The sequence below is a fragment of the Xyrauchen texanus genome, chromosome 9 (assembly GCF_025860055.1).
Source record: "Xyrauchen texanus isolate HMW12.3.18 chromosome 9, RBS_HiC_50CHRs, whole genome shotgun sequence".
NCBI classification, from domain to species: domain Eukaryota; kingdom Metazoa; phylum Chordata; class Actinopteri; order Cypriniformes; family Catostomidae; genus Xyrauchen; species Xyrauchen texanus.
The window spans coordinates 47,567,882-47,587,209 of record NC_068284.1 but is presented as its reverse complement, the minus strand read 5'-3'; the positions used below and the strand labels follow the sequence as shown (position 1 = coordinate 47,587,209).

At 41.6% G+C, this 19,328-nt stretch overlaps 1 protein-coding gene across 1 annotated transcript in view; it reads right to left on the bottom strand.

Moving 5' to 3' along the window:
• Positions 1 to 19,328, bottom strand: part of LOC127649750 (protein unc-13 homolog A-like) — a 69,357-nt gene that overhangs the window by 13,288 nt on the left and 36,741 nt on the right. Inside the window, exons 16-30 of the mRNA XM_052134975.1 lie at positions 15,693 to 15,912; positions 14,152 to 14,379; positions 13,907 to 14,048; positions 11,712 to 11,881; positions 10,888 to 11,003; positions 8,551 to 8,714; positions 8,275 to 8,428; positions 8,061 to 8,129; positions 5,518 to 5,607; positions 5,141 to 5,275; positions 3,959 to 4,086; positions 2,380 to 2,465; positions 2,087 to 2,213; positions 1,758 to 1,854; positions 1,514 to 1,657 (exon numbers count right to left, since the gene is read on the bottom strand). Coding sequence (XP_051990935.1) covers positions 1,514 to 1,657; positions 1,758 to 1,854; positions 2,087 to 2,213; positions 2,380 to 2,465; positions 3,959 to 4,086; positions 5,141 to 5,275; positions 5,518 to 5,607; positions 8,061 to 8,129; positions 8,275 to 8,428; positions 8,551 to 8,714; positions 10,888 to 11,003; positions 11,712 to 11,881; positions 13,907 to 14,048; positions 14,152 to 14,379; positions 15,693 to 15,912 — 2,070 coding nt within the window. The remainder of the gene's footprint in view (positions 1 to 1,513; positions 1,658 to 1,757; positions 1,855 to 2,086; positions 2,214 to 2,379; positions 2,466 to 3,958; positions 4,087 to 5,140; positions 5,276 to 5,517; positions 5,608 to 8,060; positions 8,130 to 8,274; positions 8,429 to 8,550; positions 8,715 to 10,887; positions 11,004 to 11,711; positions 11,882 to 13,906; positions 14,049 to 14,151; positions 14,380 to 15,692; positions 15,913 to 19,328) is intronic.

Sequence of the window (19,328 nt, the reverse complement as noted above, 5' to 3'; positions counted from 1 at the left end):
GGTTACACCACATTTAATATTTTTGTAGAAAATGCTGTAAAGGTTTGTATGAAAAAACATTTATGAAACCAAATTGGGCACAAAGATTACATTTCTGAGAACCTGACACGTGCTTTAAATTCTTTTAAAATTCAAAATTCTTACAAGTCGACCACTGATTAATTACACATGCAAACACAACAATGACTAAAGGTTTGCATAGCATGCAGACATGATTTTAGTCATGAGATTTCACAGAATGAGTTTCATTCTGTGTCATTTGAGTCATCATTGAGTCTGTGTCGTGTATTTGGCGCCATCTCCTGGTGGTCATATGTAACATTGTGCTTCATGTGGATTATCTAATGATCTATACATCTGATTATCTTGTGTGTGGACTCGTTTGAAAGATAATCACCGACTCTAAATAATGATATGCGATATTTTATGTTCTGTTCATTTTTCGTGACATTATATGCGAAAAAGCGGCATATAAGCAACATAAACTTAATAGTCAAAGACATATATTTAGCTGTTACTCGCTATATTTTTATCTGTGAGTAAAACAAATAGTCTGGTTGTATTTGACTCTTTGAGAGCTTTCCAACAACATATGACACATGACTATTTGATCAGTTTGATATTTTACTTATTGCAATAATATGTACAGCGCAAATTTTTAAATAAATTATCAAAACGTAACACTTCTGATTTGTCTGAAAATTTCAAAGCACTTGGTCAAGAATGTAATTATTAATATTTTGATTATATTTTCTTTTCTCGCAGGCCAATCCAAGCATAAAAGGTTAATTGTTATCATGGCAACTGGCTCAACTGTTCAGCAAAGGGGGGTGTTCGCTGTCATATTGTGGCGCCGTTTTGTGGTCTATTATGCATAACGCAGCGGCTCATTTTTGCTTATCGCGGCCCATTTGGCACGTTTCACAGCCGACCCACCGGCCCGCTTGGTTCTCCTGATGGCCAATCCGACCCTGTTTGGCCCTAAAGTGCGTCTGCCCACTGGGAAAATGCCCGGTATGCCAGATTACCAGTCCAGCCCTGATTGTCATTAAAACAATGTCATTATTACAGCTATCTTAATCTTAATGCAATATATATATATATATATATAATTTAATTGTTTTTCTTTTGATTTAGGTTGAAATATGACTCTTACATGTTTTTGACAGGTTTGAAATGATTATTGAACATTGTTGCCTTTTAATTCGGGCTGTCAATCGATTTCATTTTGTTGTCAAATTAATCGCATAAGAATATTTGCTGATGAAGGCTCCCCAAATAAAGCTATTTTTATATACAATAATCAAAATTATTATAAATATGATACTATAAGCACGCATTTTGGCAGAAAGATGGCAACACGTATCCCCGGATGGACGGCGAGAGCTCGAGGTGGACGCATATTTATTTATAGAATAGAACGTGTCATATTGACAGCCTTACTTATTGTTTTGTCGCGCCAGCATTTTACGTTTGTAATTGAGTAATTCAGAAGGGTTCGTGTGTGACTTACCTTCGCAAACCTCTTCATGTAGCTCCCGACGATCTGAGGATCGGGACACTCCAGCTTCCTGATGATCTCAAAGCTCTGATTGAGCTGAGAAAACACGTCCACCACCGAACAGGAGAAGAGCGCATGCTCAGACGTCTGCTGGAACTGTAGCGAGAGAGGAGAGATCATCAGGCCAAAAGAGCATCTTTTAAAACTAGACATACTGCATACATCTAAAGAGAGCTTTTGTTGAAGTGATATTTACCCCGTCCTTTGTGTCTCTGACCAGAGCACCATGCAGGAAGTCTCTGGACACCTCCTCATTCTCATCTAACCACAAGATCACAAACGGCTCGAACCAGCTATTAAAAGATGAAGATTAACAGTTCGGACACTGACAGATTCCTCTTACCTCTCAACACCTCAGTGGCTACTACTTATGTAGAATTGTGTTTATTATGTGCTATGCATGCTACTACTTTAGTATGCAGTATGCAGTATGCATACTGGGGGTTTGTTCAGATCACTAACACTAGATATGCACCTTCGCAAACACCACTAAAAACAGTAGATAGAGTTTGAGGAAGCTCTTACGCTGGGTACTCCGGTACTTGGTCCTGGAAGTACAGCAGGTCTTTGCAGTACTCATTGTAGAGCCATTTCACTTTGAAGTGAAGATTCATGTAATCGGCACTCTTGCAGAGTCTGTTCTTCTCATGTTCTGAGACAGGAAGTACATCACATGCATCAGGAAATGAATCACAGATCAGACTTGATTGCTGTCATGTGGGCCGGGAATCGAACCACCAACCCTGCGGTTAGTGGCCGACCCGCTCTACCACCTGAGCCACAGCCGCCCTAATGTTGAGTGTGCGATCAGTGTTTACCTTCCATAGCATACTTCATATCCTGAGCAAACATGTTCCACATCACCTCTGCACTGATCTTGCCCACATTCAACTCCTGTGGAAACCTGCACGACCAAGAGAGAGAGAGAGAGAGAGAGAGAGAGAGAGAGAGAGAGAGACTGGGTTATAGGTAGTTTAATAAGTTAGTTGCATATAATTGTTATATAATTAGCCCTTTTTACATTTAAGACATTTTATGCCTTTTTTTAGACATGATCAAATACAATCAATGGCATATATCCATACAGAACAAACCCAGATATCTCAATAAATCATGCATCATAGATTTAGACCTGTTTTTCTTAATTACCACCTTTTATATTGATCAAGACTTCTGTGTTATGGTTATGCATTAATGTCATATTCCTATTTTAAATTTATTACGGTCATATTTTAATATAACAAATGAGTAAAAAATGTGAGAAGGTGCTTCCTTTGGTTAGGGTGACCAGACGTCCCTGTTTTCCGGGGACAGTCCCGGTTTTTGGTGGTCTGGCCCCGACTGGAGGTGTCCCCGGAAATGTCCCTGTATTTCCCGAGCGTTCAAGACAGCATTCACAGTGAAATATTACATAGCAAGAGGGCCAGAGCGGCAAAGCCTACCGTGTGTTGTTCATTTTGACCAGCAGGAGGGGCTGCTCGCTGTAGCAGCTTCAATTCATTTGCCTTTCTTTACTGATTAGTCGGGCCAGTTTTGCCATTAAGAAATGGACCAGGCAATTGAAGAGAATTATCATCATTGTTATAAGCTTCAAAGTAAGGCACAAACTAGCTATGGGGGGTGTTCGCTGTACTTTTCTGCATAGCGCGGCACCGTTTTGTGGTCCATTCTGCAAATTTTTGCTTGTCGCGGCCCATTCGGCATGTTTCACAGCCGACCCACCAGCCCGCTCGGCATCTCCCGATGGCGTCCGCCCCCGATTGGCTCAAAAGTGCGTCGGCCCACTGGGAAAATGGCCAGTATGCCAGATTACCAGTCCAGCCCTGCTCTAAATATATTATGGCATGTTCTCTTACTGTCTCCAGAGATCTCATTATATATTTATACTCTAGCACAACTAGTGCATCTGAATTTCCTCTCAAACTACGGCACCCCTTTAGTGTTTTTTCCACACGGCACCCCAAACACTGAAAGATATATATATATATATATATATATAAAAAATGATCCTTTAAATGTTTCTTTAGTAAACATTGCTTCAAGTTTCTACAGTAATTATTCAAGAGCCACTAATAAAATAGAGAACTGAGTGAAAAGCAGCAATTAAGCATTAAAAAAGTAATATAATACAAAACTACTTATGTCTATAATTGACATAATCGTTTCAAGGCACTGAAGACACAATGCACCATAAAAACCACTACGTTAACATTACCGTAAACTTTGTCATGTCTTCTGAAAATTTGTTTAAAGAATGTTTATTGGAATATGACTAAATTCTGATTATATTGGAATATGATTGTGCATGTGAGCACAGTCAATACGTTGGGATGTTCCTTTAAGCCCAGGATGTACATCATTAGAGTGTTTGGTGTTGTAGGGAGAACACATACTCACTGGTTTAAACAGGGTGTGTAGGAGTTCTTATCCTCTTCTATAATGGACACAATGAGTGTGATGAGTTTAGACCAGAAGTCTAGGTTCTTAATGCTGGGACCCTGTTCTTCAGGAGGAACCGTCTTGGACTGGACAGAACCACAGACAGGAGACTTATGTTCATGTCTCATAAATGAATATAAACACTCTTCCAAACAAGATACCTGTGCAGTTTTGTAGTCATATAACTAACTATGCTGATTATAAGGCATCTTAAGACTATAGATGCTACTATCAATATGCTCTGATTTAAAAAACATCCATTACAGTGTGTGTGTGTGTGTGCGCTCCATGTTGTATCAGGCCTGCATGCATAACACCTCACACACACACACACACACACACACACACACACACACACACACACACACACACACACTGGGAGCATCAGTCACTGCCCCAGTTATGAGGTGCCAAAAACTCAGACATGTCTTCAATCTTACTTATAAAATTCTGCAGTGTAAGTGCAGAGACGGAGAGAGATAAACACAAGTCACACTGCAGTTCTTCTCCATTCATAACTGCTACAGCACCTTGACCATAATCAATATTTCATTTTCAATGAGCACTCTCACTCTCAAGCACTAAACTGCATAAAATCAGCCATGACAATTTGAGCTTGAAAGTGGAAGGTCTATTTTGACGTCAACATGCCCGAAATGCAACTAACCATATAATCGTGCATAGTTAGTATAGCCAAATAAAGACGTTTAAATGGAGGGAGACAACAGTTCTCATGTCTTCTGTGGTTGATGTCAAAGGTCGTACATCCAATTAAACTGTATATATGACCCAGACTACATTAAATGCATTTAGGCAAAGACACGTGTGATGCAGCAGTTTCCTTCAGGTTCAAAGCACATAAAATGTTTTTGGGTTCCAAAAGGTTACGGTGATAAATTCTGTGGCCTTTAGTTTTTTGACCAGCAGGGGGGGCTGCTCGCTGTAGCAGCATCAATATAATTAGTCTTTCTTTACAGAGAAGTCGGGCCAGTTTTGCCATTAAGAAATGGACCAGGCAATTGAATTCTAACAGGTTACCAGCATTTAAAAATAACGTTTTTAATTAAATAATTAGTCCCTGGTTTATGCCGTCTCTGATCAAACATACAAACACAGGTTTACATTCACACATGTACTCACAGGGTCATTTTGATATTCTCGGCTGTACAGCTCATGGCAGTTATTAAAGATGTACTCGTATGTGGAGTTTAGACACGCTTTCACACAGTCTTTAACCACTTGACTTGCTCTGGGAGGGCTCTGGAGTTCTTGGACCTGAAAACACACAACACACACACACACACACACACACACACCATGTGATCCTTGTTAGTGATTCTTCTTTGCAATGAGACTTATACTTATATTTAGAGATTTTAAGGCCAATAAATGCTGCTAAAGCGCTATAAATGATGTCTCAATAACGTTTCAGAAGAAGTAAATGTGGGACAAAGTTTTAAAATCTGTAAATGCGTCACCTACAACTAAAGTGAACCAGTAAAGGATAAATAAAGAACCTTCATCCTGAAGAATGTGATGCTGGTCAGAAGATCTACAGTGGACTTCAGATCCTGCAACCTCTCAGGACTACTGGCTGGGAAATTATTCTGAAACACACACACACACACATCAGTAACACAGACAGTTGCACATTACTGAGTAAGTCAGTAGTATAAATATAGGGTTCAGAAGTGTAAATGTAGCGGTCAGTAGTGTAAGTATAGAGGTCAGTTGTATTAATATATAGGAGTCAATAGAGTAAATATAAAAGTTGTCACAGAATGTGTCAGGAATGAGGACCTATATGCAGGAATGACTCGATTAGCCTGATTAGGGGCCGGGTGTGCGGAATCACGACCCGGCCCGCCCTCCGCCCTGTCACATTCCTCCCTCCTTCTCTCAGGCCGGGGAGCCCGCGGCATGATGTACATCCCCCCCTTCTTTCCCTGGGGAGGGGTGTGCCTTCCGCACCATCTGCCAGCAGGTCATCCCCGTCTACCTGGATGAGGGAAGGGACAAGATGAGGGAAACAAAAAAAAAAGTGTGGCTAAAGACCGTAACGGCAATCGTGACAAATTAACAAAGCATTTTAAAAAGAGAGGGACAGGCCAACACGGAGAGACAGTGGGAGAGAGAGAGACTGTCCAAGACACACAAAGGTGTCGGACAGCTGTCCAGCTGAAGAACAGATAGAACAGGATCATGACAACGGATGCCTCTTGGTGTCAACACCAGACAGGATTGATGAACTGGCCCAGGGAGTGGGCAGAGGACCAGGTGTCAGAAAGCAGATCGAGGAGGGGGTGGGTGGGGAAGACCAGGGGAATGGAATGAGACAAGCCAAGGGACAGATGACAGACCAGGGAGGGCGGGTGTGGGAGAAGAGGGGGATGGTCTGGACCAGACTGTAGGTGAACCAGAAGGCCATGGTGGAGCCGGAGGAGAAACCAGAGGCCTAGATGGACCAGAAGACCAGGGTGGAGGCAAAGAAGGACACGGAATCCAAGGCAAAGTCCGAGCCGCTGAGCAGATGGTAAAGTCAGTGATGGCCACAGAGGAACGGACAGACTGGACGGTAATAATAGGGGACTGGACTGAGTCAGAGCGAGTGAGGACCGCAGAGAGCTGGTCAAACTGGAAAGGGACCTCAGAGGGCTGGACAGACTGTTCGGTGGTCATTGGGGACAGGACTGGGTCAGACTTGTCGACGACCGCTGGGGACAGGACTGAATGAGTGGCACCTGCTGGGGATTGAACAGACAGAGCAACAGACTGCTAGCTGGTGTCTGATGAGTGCTGTCCACTGGACTGAGCAACAGACTGGTAGCTAGTGTCTGATGGATTCTAGTTACTGGGCTGAGTAACTTACTGGTAGCTGACGTCTAATGGGTGCTCACCATTGACATGAATATATAAACTCAGCACCCATCAGACACCCCCCTCACCGACTTGTCCTCCTGCTGGATTCAGAAGAGTTTCCTGGCTTGCTTGGCTCTGCCTCGTGTGGGAAGTAGTGAACAAAAAGAAAACGCATGTGGGAATATAAACACTCACAAGAACACACGAGGAAAACTCCCGCAGCAAGTAGAAAGGCTTACAGTTTATGAAGAGCACCTATAAATTAGGACAGCACATCTTCAGCAATGTTACATCTGTACATCAACGAATGTTAGTAGTGTAAATATAAAGGTCAGCAGCCTAAATATAAAGGTCAGTAGTGTAAATGTAGAAGTCAGTAGTTTGAATATAAAGGTCAGTATTGTAAATACACACTCACAGAGCTCTAAATTATGAACACTCTGGTCCTAATAAAATGTTTGACGTGGTCTTCTGCTGTTGTAGCCCATCCGCCTCAAGTTTCAACATGTTGTGCACTCCGAGATGCTGTTCTGCTCACTACAATTGTACAGAGTGGTTATCTGAGTTACCGTAGCCTTTCTGTCAGCTCGAACCAGTCTGCCCATTCTCCATTGGCCTCTCTCATTTTGGCGCCATTCTGAGTAAACTCTAGAGACTGTTGTGTGTGAAAATCCCAGGACATGAGCAGTTACTGAAATACTCAAATCAGCCCGTCTGGGACCAACAATCATGCCACGGTCAAAATAAGAGAGATCAAAATTTTTTCCCCATTCTGATGGTTGATGTGAACATTAACTGAAGCTCCTGACCCGTATATGCATGATTTTATGCACTGCACTTCTGCCACACGGTTGGCTGATTAGATATTTGCATGAATAAGTAGGTGTACAGGTCTTCCTAATAAGTAATAATAATAATAATGTGAGCGATGGTGGCGTAGTGGGCTAAAGAGCTGAGCTGGTAATCAGAAGGTCGCTGGTTCCACCAGAAGCCACCACCATTGTTTCCTTGAGTAAGACCCTTAACTCCAGGTTGCTCCGGGGGGATTGTCCCTGCAATAAGTGCACTGTAAGTCGCTTTGGATAAAAGCGTCTGCTAAATGCATAAATGTAAATGTAATAAAGTGCTCTGTGAGTGTAAAGGTCAGTAGTGTAAAAAAAGTAGTCAATAAAAAGTATTATTGGAGGGCAATGAGACAAACCCTGTACATAGAGAGATCTATCCTCAAGGAGTTGTGCAGTTGGTCCAACAGTTTCACAAACCTCTCTTTCTGCAAATAAATAAATATGCAAAACATAACTGGTCAATGTAATATTTACATTGGCAATCATTGTAATCTTCCAACAGAACAGTCATCTACCAAAACAACTTACACATGAGTTGAATGAGTGCTTTTAACTGAAATCAAAACTGACCCCAAAGTTGGAAGCAGCGAAGCGGTCAGAGGCAGACACGTTGTTGGATGACTGTGTCGTGTGAGCGTAATACGCGTTGATGTTTGCCAGCAGTGTGCTCATGACTGCAGGTACACCAGGACACATGTACTTTGATGACAGACAAGCAAAATGTCTGAACACAAACATACAAAACAATGTTATTGAAATGCTACTGTTGATTTGTACAGCATACATCTTTACATTTCTGTAAGACTTTCAATAGATCATTTATGTATTAATTCTCAGAATGCTTACGTCATGGCCTGGTAGATCGATTCCACGCCGTATCTCATGGCGAACTCGTCCACAATCTCCTGTGCTGTCTCTTCAAAGTACACTTTCCAAGCGTCATCGCCTTTGGCATCAGGGATCTTCACCACGCCGCTGTTCTGCTTCTCAGTAGTGTAGTGAAAGATGTGCTGCAGAGAAACACAAGCACTCAGAAACAATAATTTAACCAGTTTATTCTGGTGAGTGTGTACGTCACGCCACAAGATGCATGAATGCAGCGCTGCAACAGCTGGCTGATCAGACCACAGACACAGAACAACAATACCCGGGCTCACTTATAATTATTCTTGGTGATTTTAACAAAGCCAACCTCATCCGTGAACTGCCAAAATACAGACAGCACATCACATGCCCCACCAGTGACGCAAATATACTGGATCACAGATACAAAACATTAAAGGATGCATATTGCTTTGTCCCACATGCAGCTTTGGGTCTCTCCAATCACTGTATGGTTCATCTTCTTCCAACCTACAGGCAGAAACTAAAATCAGCTAAACCTGCAGTAAAGACTGTAAAAAAGAAAATGTGTGCCGGATCTTCCATAAACAAAAGACAAGAAAGGTACAGGGCCCAGATGGTATTTCACCCACTAGTCTAAATTCCTGTGCTAACCATCTGGCCCCCATCTTCACACAGATCTTCCGCAGATCACTGGAGCAGTGTGAATTTCCCTGCTGCTTCAAATGCTCCACTATCATCCCTGTCCCAAAGAAACCCAAGATCAAAGGACTTAATGACTACAGAACCATCGCTCTGACGTCTGTGGTCATGAAGTCATTGGAGAGACGGCCATTGGCCTATCTGAAGGACATCACTGGACCCTTTCTGGGTCCCCTTCAATTTGCCTATAGAGCAAACAGGTCTGTGGATGATGCAGTCAACCTGGGATTGCATCATATCCTGCAACATCTGGACAGACCAGGGACATATGCAAAGATACTTTTTGTGGACATCAGCTTTCAACACCATCATCCCAGCAATTCTCCGGACTAAATTACATCAACTCTCTGTTCCCACCTCTATCTGTCAGTGGATCACCAGCTTTCTGACAGATATGCAGCAGTTAGTGAGACAGGGGAAATTCACTTCCAGCACCTGTACAATCATCACTGGTGCCCCCCAGGGACATGTGCTCTCCCCACTACTGTTCTCGCTCTACACCAATGACTGCACTACCAAGGACCCCTCTGACAAGCTCCTGAAATTTGCAGACGACACCACTGTCATCAGACTCATCCAGGATGACGAGGAGTCTGCATACAGAAGGGAGGATGAACAGCTGGCTGTCTGGTGCAGTCAAAGCAACCTGGAGCTGAACAGGTCGAAACAGTGGAGATAATTGTGGACTTTTGGCGGAACAACCCAAAAGTGATCCCCCTCACCATTATAAACAGCACTGTGGCAGCAGTGGAGTCATTCAGGTTCCTGGGCTTTACCATCTCACAGGACCTGAAGTGGGAGACCCACATTGACTCCATTGTGAAAAATGCCCAGCAGAGGTTGTACTTCCTTCGCCAGTTGAGGAAGTTCAACCTGCCACAGGTGCTGCTGATACAGTTCTACCGAGCAGTCATTGAGTCTGTCCTCAGTGCACTTCAGTAACTGTCTGGTTTGGTTCAGCCACGAAATTGGACATCAGAAGACTGATAAGGACAGTTCGGACTGCTGAATGGATTACTGTTTGCCCTCTACCCTCCCTTCAAGAACTATATACTTCCAGAGTGAGGAAAAGGGCTGGAAAATTCACTCTGAACTCCACTCACCCTGCCCACTACCTTTTTGAACGGTTACCTTCTGGCTGATGCTACAGAGCACTTAGCACCAGAACCGTCAGGCACAAGAACAGTTTTTTATTTATCGTATGAACATGAAAATCCTTTTTGTTGAGCCTGTATTAATGTCTAATATACAGCTGTGTGAAGTGGGAATCTGGACTGCAAAAAAGTAGGAGGAGCTATCAGCACAATGCCACAAATATAGAAACCGAGTGGCAGACAAAATTCTTAGTTAAACGGTACTTGGCGACAAGTCGCGGTTGCAACTGTTTAGGAAAAAAAGTTTTAAGCTTTCATTTCGTGTAATAATAGAGCGAGTAACAGCTAAGCATACTTCTTAGACATTTATGTTTTATGTGAACAGTTGTTGCTTATATGCCGTGATTTTGCTTATAACGTCACAAAAAAATGAGAACATAAAATATCATATACCATTACTTAGAGTAGCGATTATCTTCCAAACGAGCCCACACACAATGCAATCAGATGTGTGAGTGTTTTAAGGTTTGATCTCTTGGTTTACCTCATGCAGGCAGGTGTACTGGACATGGTATGGAGATACAGTTTCCTCTCCTTTGATTTCAACGCTGATGTGCATACGGATCGCTCCGGATACAGCAGACTTATCCGTGCGCTTGTCTGTTCGGAGAGAGAGATAAAATATCTAATCATTCTACTCTGTCCAAATGGCATCATTAGAAATGCAATCTCAAGTATTTACATTGATATGTAGAACACATGCTAAAACAGTACTGTCTCTTTAAGAACATTGGCAGTTCAGCGAGTGTCTCTCGGAAGTGTTTTGGTTGAGCACATATTAACAGAAATGGAGTCGCATAGCTTCTATACTGCATATGTGCTATTTACATACATTCATGCATTTGGCAGTCCCCCCTGGAGCTACCCGGAGTTAAGTGTCTTGCTCAAGGACACATGTGGTGACTGTGGGGATCAAACCAGCAACCTTCTGCTTTCAAGTTCTGTGCTTTTGCCCACTACGCCACCATCACTCCATATGTGTTATTAAAAGAGACAATATTCAATGACAAATGGTTTGTTTGGATTTCATCTTTGGACTCACGTCACGCGAAACGTGTCAAAACGTGGAGTGGTGGTGGTGTAGTGGTCTAAGCAGGTAATCTGGTAATCAAAAGGACACTGGTTCGAACCCCACAGTCACCACCATTGACACTTGAGCAAGGCACGTTGCTCAGGGGGATTGTCCCTGTAATAAGGGCACTGTAAGTCGCTTTGGATAAAAGCGTCTGCCAAATGCATAAATGTAAATATAAATCAAACTTTTAATCTCAGCACACAGTGAAAGTCCTAATACACGCACATACTGACCGAGGTTATACCAGACATCCATTTCTCCACTGAGCGTTCTCACTTCAATGATGGTCTGTCCCAGAAAGTCATCAGACTCGCGTTTGAATCGCTGCTTCACGCGAGACTTGATGTCATCATCTTCATCCCAAACACGCACCTTTATCCGGTCTGAAGAGTTATGACATTCACTGAAGACAAAAATACACGAGAAGTTTTAAAGCGTAGAAGCTGGACTTTATAATGCATATAGCTGATCTGACCAATTCTTAAACAATGCTTTTTCATTTACTGACAAATAAGAACGGTTTCATTCTCATCAGTTGCAAATTTATCACAACAATTATATTCAGAGTTGGTCAAATAATTTGGGGGCACCAATGGCTCTGTGACACACTGTGGCTCTCTCTCTCTCGAACTGCCGCATTCGGCTCGGCTCCATCCCGCTCCTTGGCAGATTAACCTGATTTGGGCCCGGCCACACTCATAAAATAGATGAGATATTCGTGTGTTATATATAGTCTCAATGTGTAAAATGTAACGAGCGACTGTGTTTCACTCAGAGATTAAACTGCAGTGAGATTTAGTGGATGAGATTCACACACACACACACATACAAATATAATAAACAGGAGTGTGTTTCTGTCACATTTCTCCTTATTACTTCCTGAAACATACAAATACAATAACATATAATAACTTACAGCAGAATATCTCGATTCAAACGAGCCCAAACATGACAAATATGATGAGAAGATCTGGAAATATTCCTCAAAGAGTGAACATGGAAAGATGATGAACAAAAGAGCACTCAACACTTTGTGTGTGTGTGAGTGTTTGTGTATATGTGAGTGTGTGTGTGTGTGTGTGAGTGTTTGTGTATATGTGAGTGTGTTTGTAAGTGTTTGTGTATATGTGAGTGTGTGTGTGTGTGAGTGTTTGTGTGTGAGTGTGTGCGAGTGTGTGTTTGTGTGAGTGTTTGTGTATATGTGAGTGTGTGTTTGTGTGAGTGTTTGTGTGTGAGTGTGTGCGAGTGTGTGTTTGTGTATATGTGAGTGTGTGTGAGTGTTTGTGTATATGTGAGTGTTTGTGTGTGTGAGTGTTTGTGTGTGAATGTGTGCATGTGAGTGTGTGTGTGTGTGTGTGTGTGAGTGCGTGCGAGTGTTTGTGTATGTGTGTGAGTGTTTGTGTGAGTGTATGTGTGAGTGTTTGTGTGTGTGTGAGTGCGCGCGAGTGTTTGTGTATGTGTGTGAGTGTTTGTGTGAGTGTATGTGTGAGTGTGTGTGTGTGAGTGTGTGTGTGTATGTGTGTGAGTGTTTGTGTATGTGTGAGTGTGTGTGAGTGTTTGTGTATGTGTGAGTGTTTGTGTATGTGTGAGTGTATATGTGAGTGTGTGTGTGAGTGTTTGTGTATGTGTGAGTGTGTGTGAGTGTTTGTGTATGTGTGAGTGTCTGTGTATGTGTGAGTGTTTTTGTATATGTGAGTGTGTGTGTGAGTGTTTGTGTATGTGTGAGTGTGTGTGTGAGTGTTTGTGTATGTGTGAGTGTTTGTGTATATGTGAGTGTGTGCGAGTTTGTGTGTGAGTGTGTGCATGTTTGTGTGTGAGAGTTTGTGTGTGTGTTTGTGTGTGTGTTTGTGTCTGTGTGAATGTTTGTATGTGTGTGAGTGTTTGTGTGTGTGTGTGAGTGTTTGTGTGTGTGTGCGTTTGTGTGTGTGTGTGAATGTTTGTATGTGTGTGAGTGTGCGTTTGAGTGTGTGTGTATTTGTATGTGTGTGTGTGCGAGTGTTTGTTTGTGTGTGTGTGCGTTTGTGTGTGTGTGTGTGCGCCAACACACATCCACACATGTGTTCATCTAAAGGATCGTGATGCTCTTGTTGTCTAATCCATTCATTTCCAATGGGCGGTCATTTTTGACCAGGAACACAACAAGAGTAGCAAAGTGAAATAAAACCAAAAACAATTGAAAGAAAATTGTCAAATTTCTTCTTTTTTCCCCAGTTACTGTGAATGAAGTCAAGGAATTTTACTCCAATCGGGTTAAACAGCTTTTTTTTTTATTTTTATAAACCTCTGATACTGGATCTCACGGACATCATTTAACACATCTGAGAAAGGTACAATTCATTTCTTGAGGGGTAAATCTCCTTCAATTCATTTGTGACCAAACTGATGTTTTTCAAGTAGAATAGATGACACCAAAGATTCATGTACTTACAAGTGGAAGCTCTCGTCCCAGACGGGGTTGAGGTTCCCGTAGATGGTCTTGGTTCTTTTCTTGGTTTTCCCCACCTGTACCGTGACGTAGGGGTCACTAGAACCCGTCTTATCCTTCGCCTGCAAACCCTGAGCACAAACCACTGACAGACAGATAATCGATCTTTAGAGACAATACACACCATCAGTCAAACGTCTGATGAAAGTCATTTGTTCCTCATCGCAGAACTGTAATCAAGAGCTCACATGTGATGCTGATTTTCGCAGACCATTTCGACGTCCCGTCCAGAACGCTCTGTTTGATTTGTTTCATCTGAGCTCCGTGCGTCGCCTTAACAATGTCAAACACTTCCTGGATCAGCTCGAAGATCTCCGGTTTGTTGCGTTCACGGATCTTCATGCGGTCCTTCAGAACCATGATGATGTTCTGCGTGCGATCCTCCGCGCCGTGTTTAGAGCTCTTCTCAGCTGCTCCTGAAGATGTTTTAATATTCATAAATGATAATTTACCAACAAAATAGTTAAACAACAAAATATAGCATTCAACCTTTATATCGGTTTTACACATTAATCGGTGCCGATAGTTGCTTTTCGGAACCATCGGTTACGTGCAAAAATCTGTCGGTAGTTGCAGATAGTTTCGTCATCATTTAGTCATTTCAAAATAAGAGTCCCCCGTGTGTTTCGGGCTTGTTTATACTTGGGGTGTGTTCACACCTGTAGTTCGGTTCTCTTGGTCCGGACCAAAAATGAAAATGATACATTTAGTCCTGGTTCGCTTAGCGTTCACACTGGCATTTTTAACACCGAAACTAACGATACAAATGAAGATGATGTGAAGAAGATGATGAAGAGGATACAAATGATGAGAAGAACCAGGTATGCTTGAGGCAAGGCTTGACTGGGAAGAGAAAGGGGGGTGTTCGCTGTCCTTTTCTGCATATCGCGGCACCATTTTGTGGTCCGTTCTGCATAATGCGGTGGCTCATTTAAGCTTATCCGCCATTCGGCCCTTTTCACGGCTGACCAACCGGACCCCTTGGTTCTCCCGATGGCCAGTCATCGCCTGAACAGCGACAAAGTGCGTTGGCCCACCAGGACAATGCCCGGTATGCCAGATTACCAGTCCAGCCCTGGCTTGAGGTCAGTATTAGGCAAATTACTTCCTGTTTTTGGTCCGTTTAGACGACTTAGTTCCATGTTGCGTTCACACTCACATTCATACACCAATGACGGCAGAGCTGCCATGCAAGGCCCTAGCATGCCACTGGGAGCAACTTGGGGTTCAGTTTCTTGCCCAAAGACACTTCGGCATGTGGAGACATGTTGGCCGTCATTGGCAGCCACCAAGGTTCAGGTGGCAGTGTTCAAACTTGTTCAAATGAACCGCACTACCGTTAGTAATCGCACCAGCGTTTGTTTTAATCGAACCAAACCTGCCAAGTGTGAACACCCCCTTAGAAGTCTCGCGTTATGCACCAAATCTTTATTTTGGGGATTTTGGCTGAACAAGAAAAACTGCATCCGTTATAATTTTGGACTCTTTGTATTTGCTCACCAAAAAAATCTCTTGCCAAAGTAGTACGAAAAATAAACTTGTTTTCCCTAAAATAACGTTTTCTTTTACCCCATTTGCAAATAACTCTAGTTTGAAACACAAACCTCACTAAATGTAAACTTACAAAAGTCATAGCTTGTTATATATAATTTGTTATCCGCTTCCCAACTCGGCATAAATAGTGTTTTTGCACATTAACACGGTGTAAAAACAACGTTAAGAGTCTCACTCTGCAGGCAGTCTGCGTTGAGTAGATCCTGACACTTGTCGTGACATTTGACCCCGCACTCCGAGCAACGCATGCCCTGCCGAGCGATGCCCCACAGCAGCCCCTCACACTCGTAGCAGTAGGTGGGTGTGGTGGCCGTCCACACCTCAAAGTTGTGCGGTGTGGTGCAGGAGATGGGGTAGATCAGCGCCTGAAGAGTCTTCTTATACACATGATTCTTCTAGAGGGGCAGAAACAGACCAAACACGCGTCACACGAGACACTCACAAACTGGCACTCTCATGGACATATACCATAGCAATGCCACCTAACAGTACCATTTAAATGGATCATGACATGCAAAATAAAGGCCATTCATTTTTATCCTCTGGTGTATTATTTTATATTTGATTGATTTACAATAATATATTGTATATTAAATATCTCAAGTAAAATTTTGGGAGTTCTCAAAGCAGGATATGATTGATTAATTATTGATTCATTTGATGGTCCCTGTAGGGACATCCGGACACTTGTGATTTCACCTATAGGATGTAAAAGGCTGAAAAAAACACCCATTTATTTGAACACTGATTAAATGCAGGCACTATTAATTCATACAGTGTGTGTACAAGTGCATTAAACGTACAGCACATAATTCAACATCTTTTATTTAAATGTTTTAATTTATATTTTCATTAAAACAGTGGAAAAAAATGTGTTTAAAACCTAAAAAAAAACTTCCTTTATCTTCAAAGTAACTGGGTCCTGAAGTCCTATACAGAGGACATCAAATAAAATATTAATAAAATATTTAAAAAAAAAACAATTATTGTCATGTTTCCTATGCACCAGACACAATATTGACATTTTATTTATTTACATATTGTGCTGGGTCTCATGAGGATGTATTTATCACATATTTTGTATTTATTAAATACTTTTATTATATTTAAAACTTTCTTGATGTTATTGTATATTTAAATTAGGGCTGTCAATCGAATTTTTTTTATTTATTTAATTAATCGCATATATATATATATTATACAAAAATAATACAGATTATTAAAATGGATTATATTATTTTGGCACACAAGTAAAACATTAAAAAAAGACTACAAAATGTGGTTTCAGAATCCAATATACTGTATATTGTTTATGTAAGGAATAATTGACTCTGGCTCCATTGAATTGTTTAAAATTATACCATGGTCTGGGTGAATACTCGATTCTGATTGGCTGCAGGGTGTCCGTTAAAAAGTGATAGAGGACACCTAGTAAAGTAGTTCTGGTGAAACTGCCTGTTTACCATTCGAAATTAATAAATAAATGCGCTGCCTACAACAGCTGTGAGTAACCATAGCAACAGGCACTCAAAGTATCCGTTAACAATTTGCTCTATCAAAACAAACATCTAACGTTAGTTAGATATTACATAGCCTACTAATACAACAATGAGCGACTTCGTTATTTCTTTTAACATTTATGGAGAATATGATAACTTTGACGACTGGGATGCTGCTGAAGAAAGAAAAAATGTAAATAAAACGGAGAAACGACACAAAGAGATAACACCGGGAGAATTGAATCAAATAGAAGACGAAAAAGATGAGATCAACACGAAAAAAAATACGAAATGTGCAGTAAATACACTCAGAGACTTTATTGTTCAAAAAGAAATGGACTCCAGCTTTGAAAATTACACCGCTGCTGCTTTGAATGAGACCCTGCGGGAGTTTTACAGGCAAGTTATTATTTGTAAAAACTAGATTTAGCCTAATTAAAATATAAACTAATGTTTTAAAAATGTTTTATTTGGCAAGTGACCATATAAAAGCGGGTTAATGCCCTCCGATGTGTCCATTGTCAGGTTTTAATGGACGACGGCGGAGGCAACAGTCCTCCGCTGCGCGTCGGCCGGTTCACACCTCGCCGTCGTCCATTAAAACCTGACAATGGACACCTCGGAGGGCATTAACCCTTACATAATGGACACCCGAGGTGCAACGTCACTCGCCGCTGCGCGTCATGACCGCATTACCACCTCGGGTTTGCATTATTTTTAAACAATTCAACGGAGCCGGAGTCAATTATTCCGCTTATACTACGGTTACCACACCTTAAGACATCGTTCAGGGTTTTATCTAAAAAACAAAATCTAGTTTTCGTCCCTAAAACGCTCTTGTGAGTGGAACTACTTTCTTCCGTCACATATTCAGCGTCTTGCTTTAATACAGCCGGAGCCTTCGTTGCTAATTCGAAAACGTCACGTTAGAACTAGCAACGGATGTTCGCGCTGCTTTACTCGAGGATTTACTGGAATAAGTTAATGCGTTTGTGTGAGAGATTGTATTTGACGGATCGAAATAGAGAAATCGCTTCTGGAATTACCTTCCATCCCCACAAACAAGCAGGAGTGCGCTGACATGACACGAATACTCTGTTTTTCTCTCACGACGAGTATGTTTGGACCTTAAGTGTGTGCGTTACGCGTATAATGCGTGTCCTCGAGTTGTGTGTGTGTGTGTGCGCGCGCGTAAGCGAAATGGGAATTTATTTTATTTACTTGTAGTATTTTGTATTAATATCGTTTTTTTATACTGTTTTTATTGCAATTACTGATGTGATATTGATAGCAAATAAAAATAAATAAATAAAAAAATTGTAAGCGAAATTGGGGGCGGGGTAGTGCGGTGTTTAAACTACAGCTATGTGAGGCTGATTCTGATTAGAATAAATTGAAACATTAAAAGTTATTTCGGATAATAGAAATTATTGTATTGATCAAGTTGCGGGGTATGTGGCTCTATTTTTCGCTTGCGACTCGAGTGTGTGTGTGTGTGTGTGTGTGTGTGTGTGTGTGTGTGTGTGTGTGAGCGAGGGCATTTTTTAAACGAAATTGAATGTAGGATATTTTATACTGTACGATTATATGTAGGATATTTTAGACATTGTTTTGACGTTCTTAACAGATTTACTTCAACCAATGTTTTTGTTTTAATTGGTAATGTTGTGTTGGTAGCCTGTAGGGCTTTTTAAAATAACTGAAATAATTTGGCGCAGTGATATGGAACCGTTATGCGGTCAAGACCTGGAACTACTTTATATCCATGCCTTTACTTGAAAAATAGAACGTCCATCAGCCAATCAGAATCAAGAATTCAACAGACCCGTGGTATAATGCATATTATTGAACATAAGCCTATCATTGCTCTACAGTTCATAGTAATCAATTTAGCAAATTAATCTGTCAGTCAGTCCGAGATTTATTATGAGTGCTTGTTTAAGGACGTGTCAATGTCCTTAAAATGCTTTTGAAGCATCTCACTTTGGTTGCGTCACGTCATAAACATACCGTTTTTAGGTCACTGTGTCAAGTTAAGTGTAGTTTAAAACTTAGAAAAACACGTCTTGAGATCCTTGCCTTTGGATTTGCACTCCATCCAGCTGTTTGTACGCAAGAACGCGTTCTCATATTGTGCTGTCCGCTGTCAGTAAGTGCGGTATGTTCTCTGTATAAGCTGCTCGTTGCCTATAAAGCGAGTTTCACTTACTGCCCCCTGGAGGAAACAGGTGGTACTACACACTTGAATTGCTCAAAAAGAAAGAGTCTTCCTTATTATGGTCCAGGGACATGGTTCATTTTTAACGCATTAT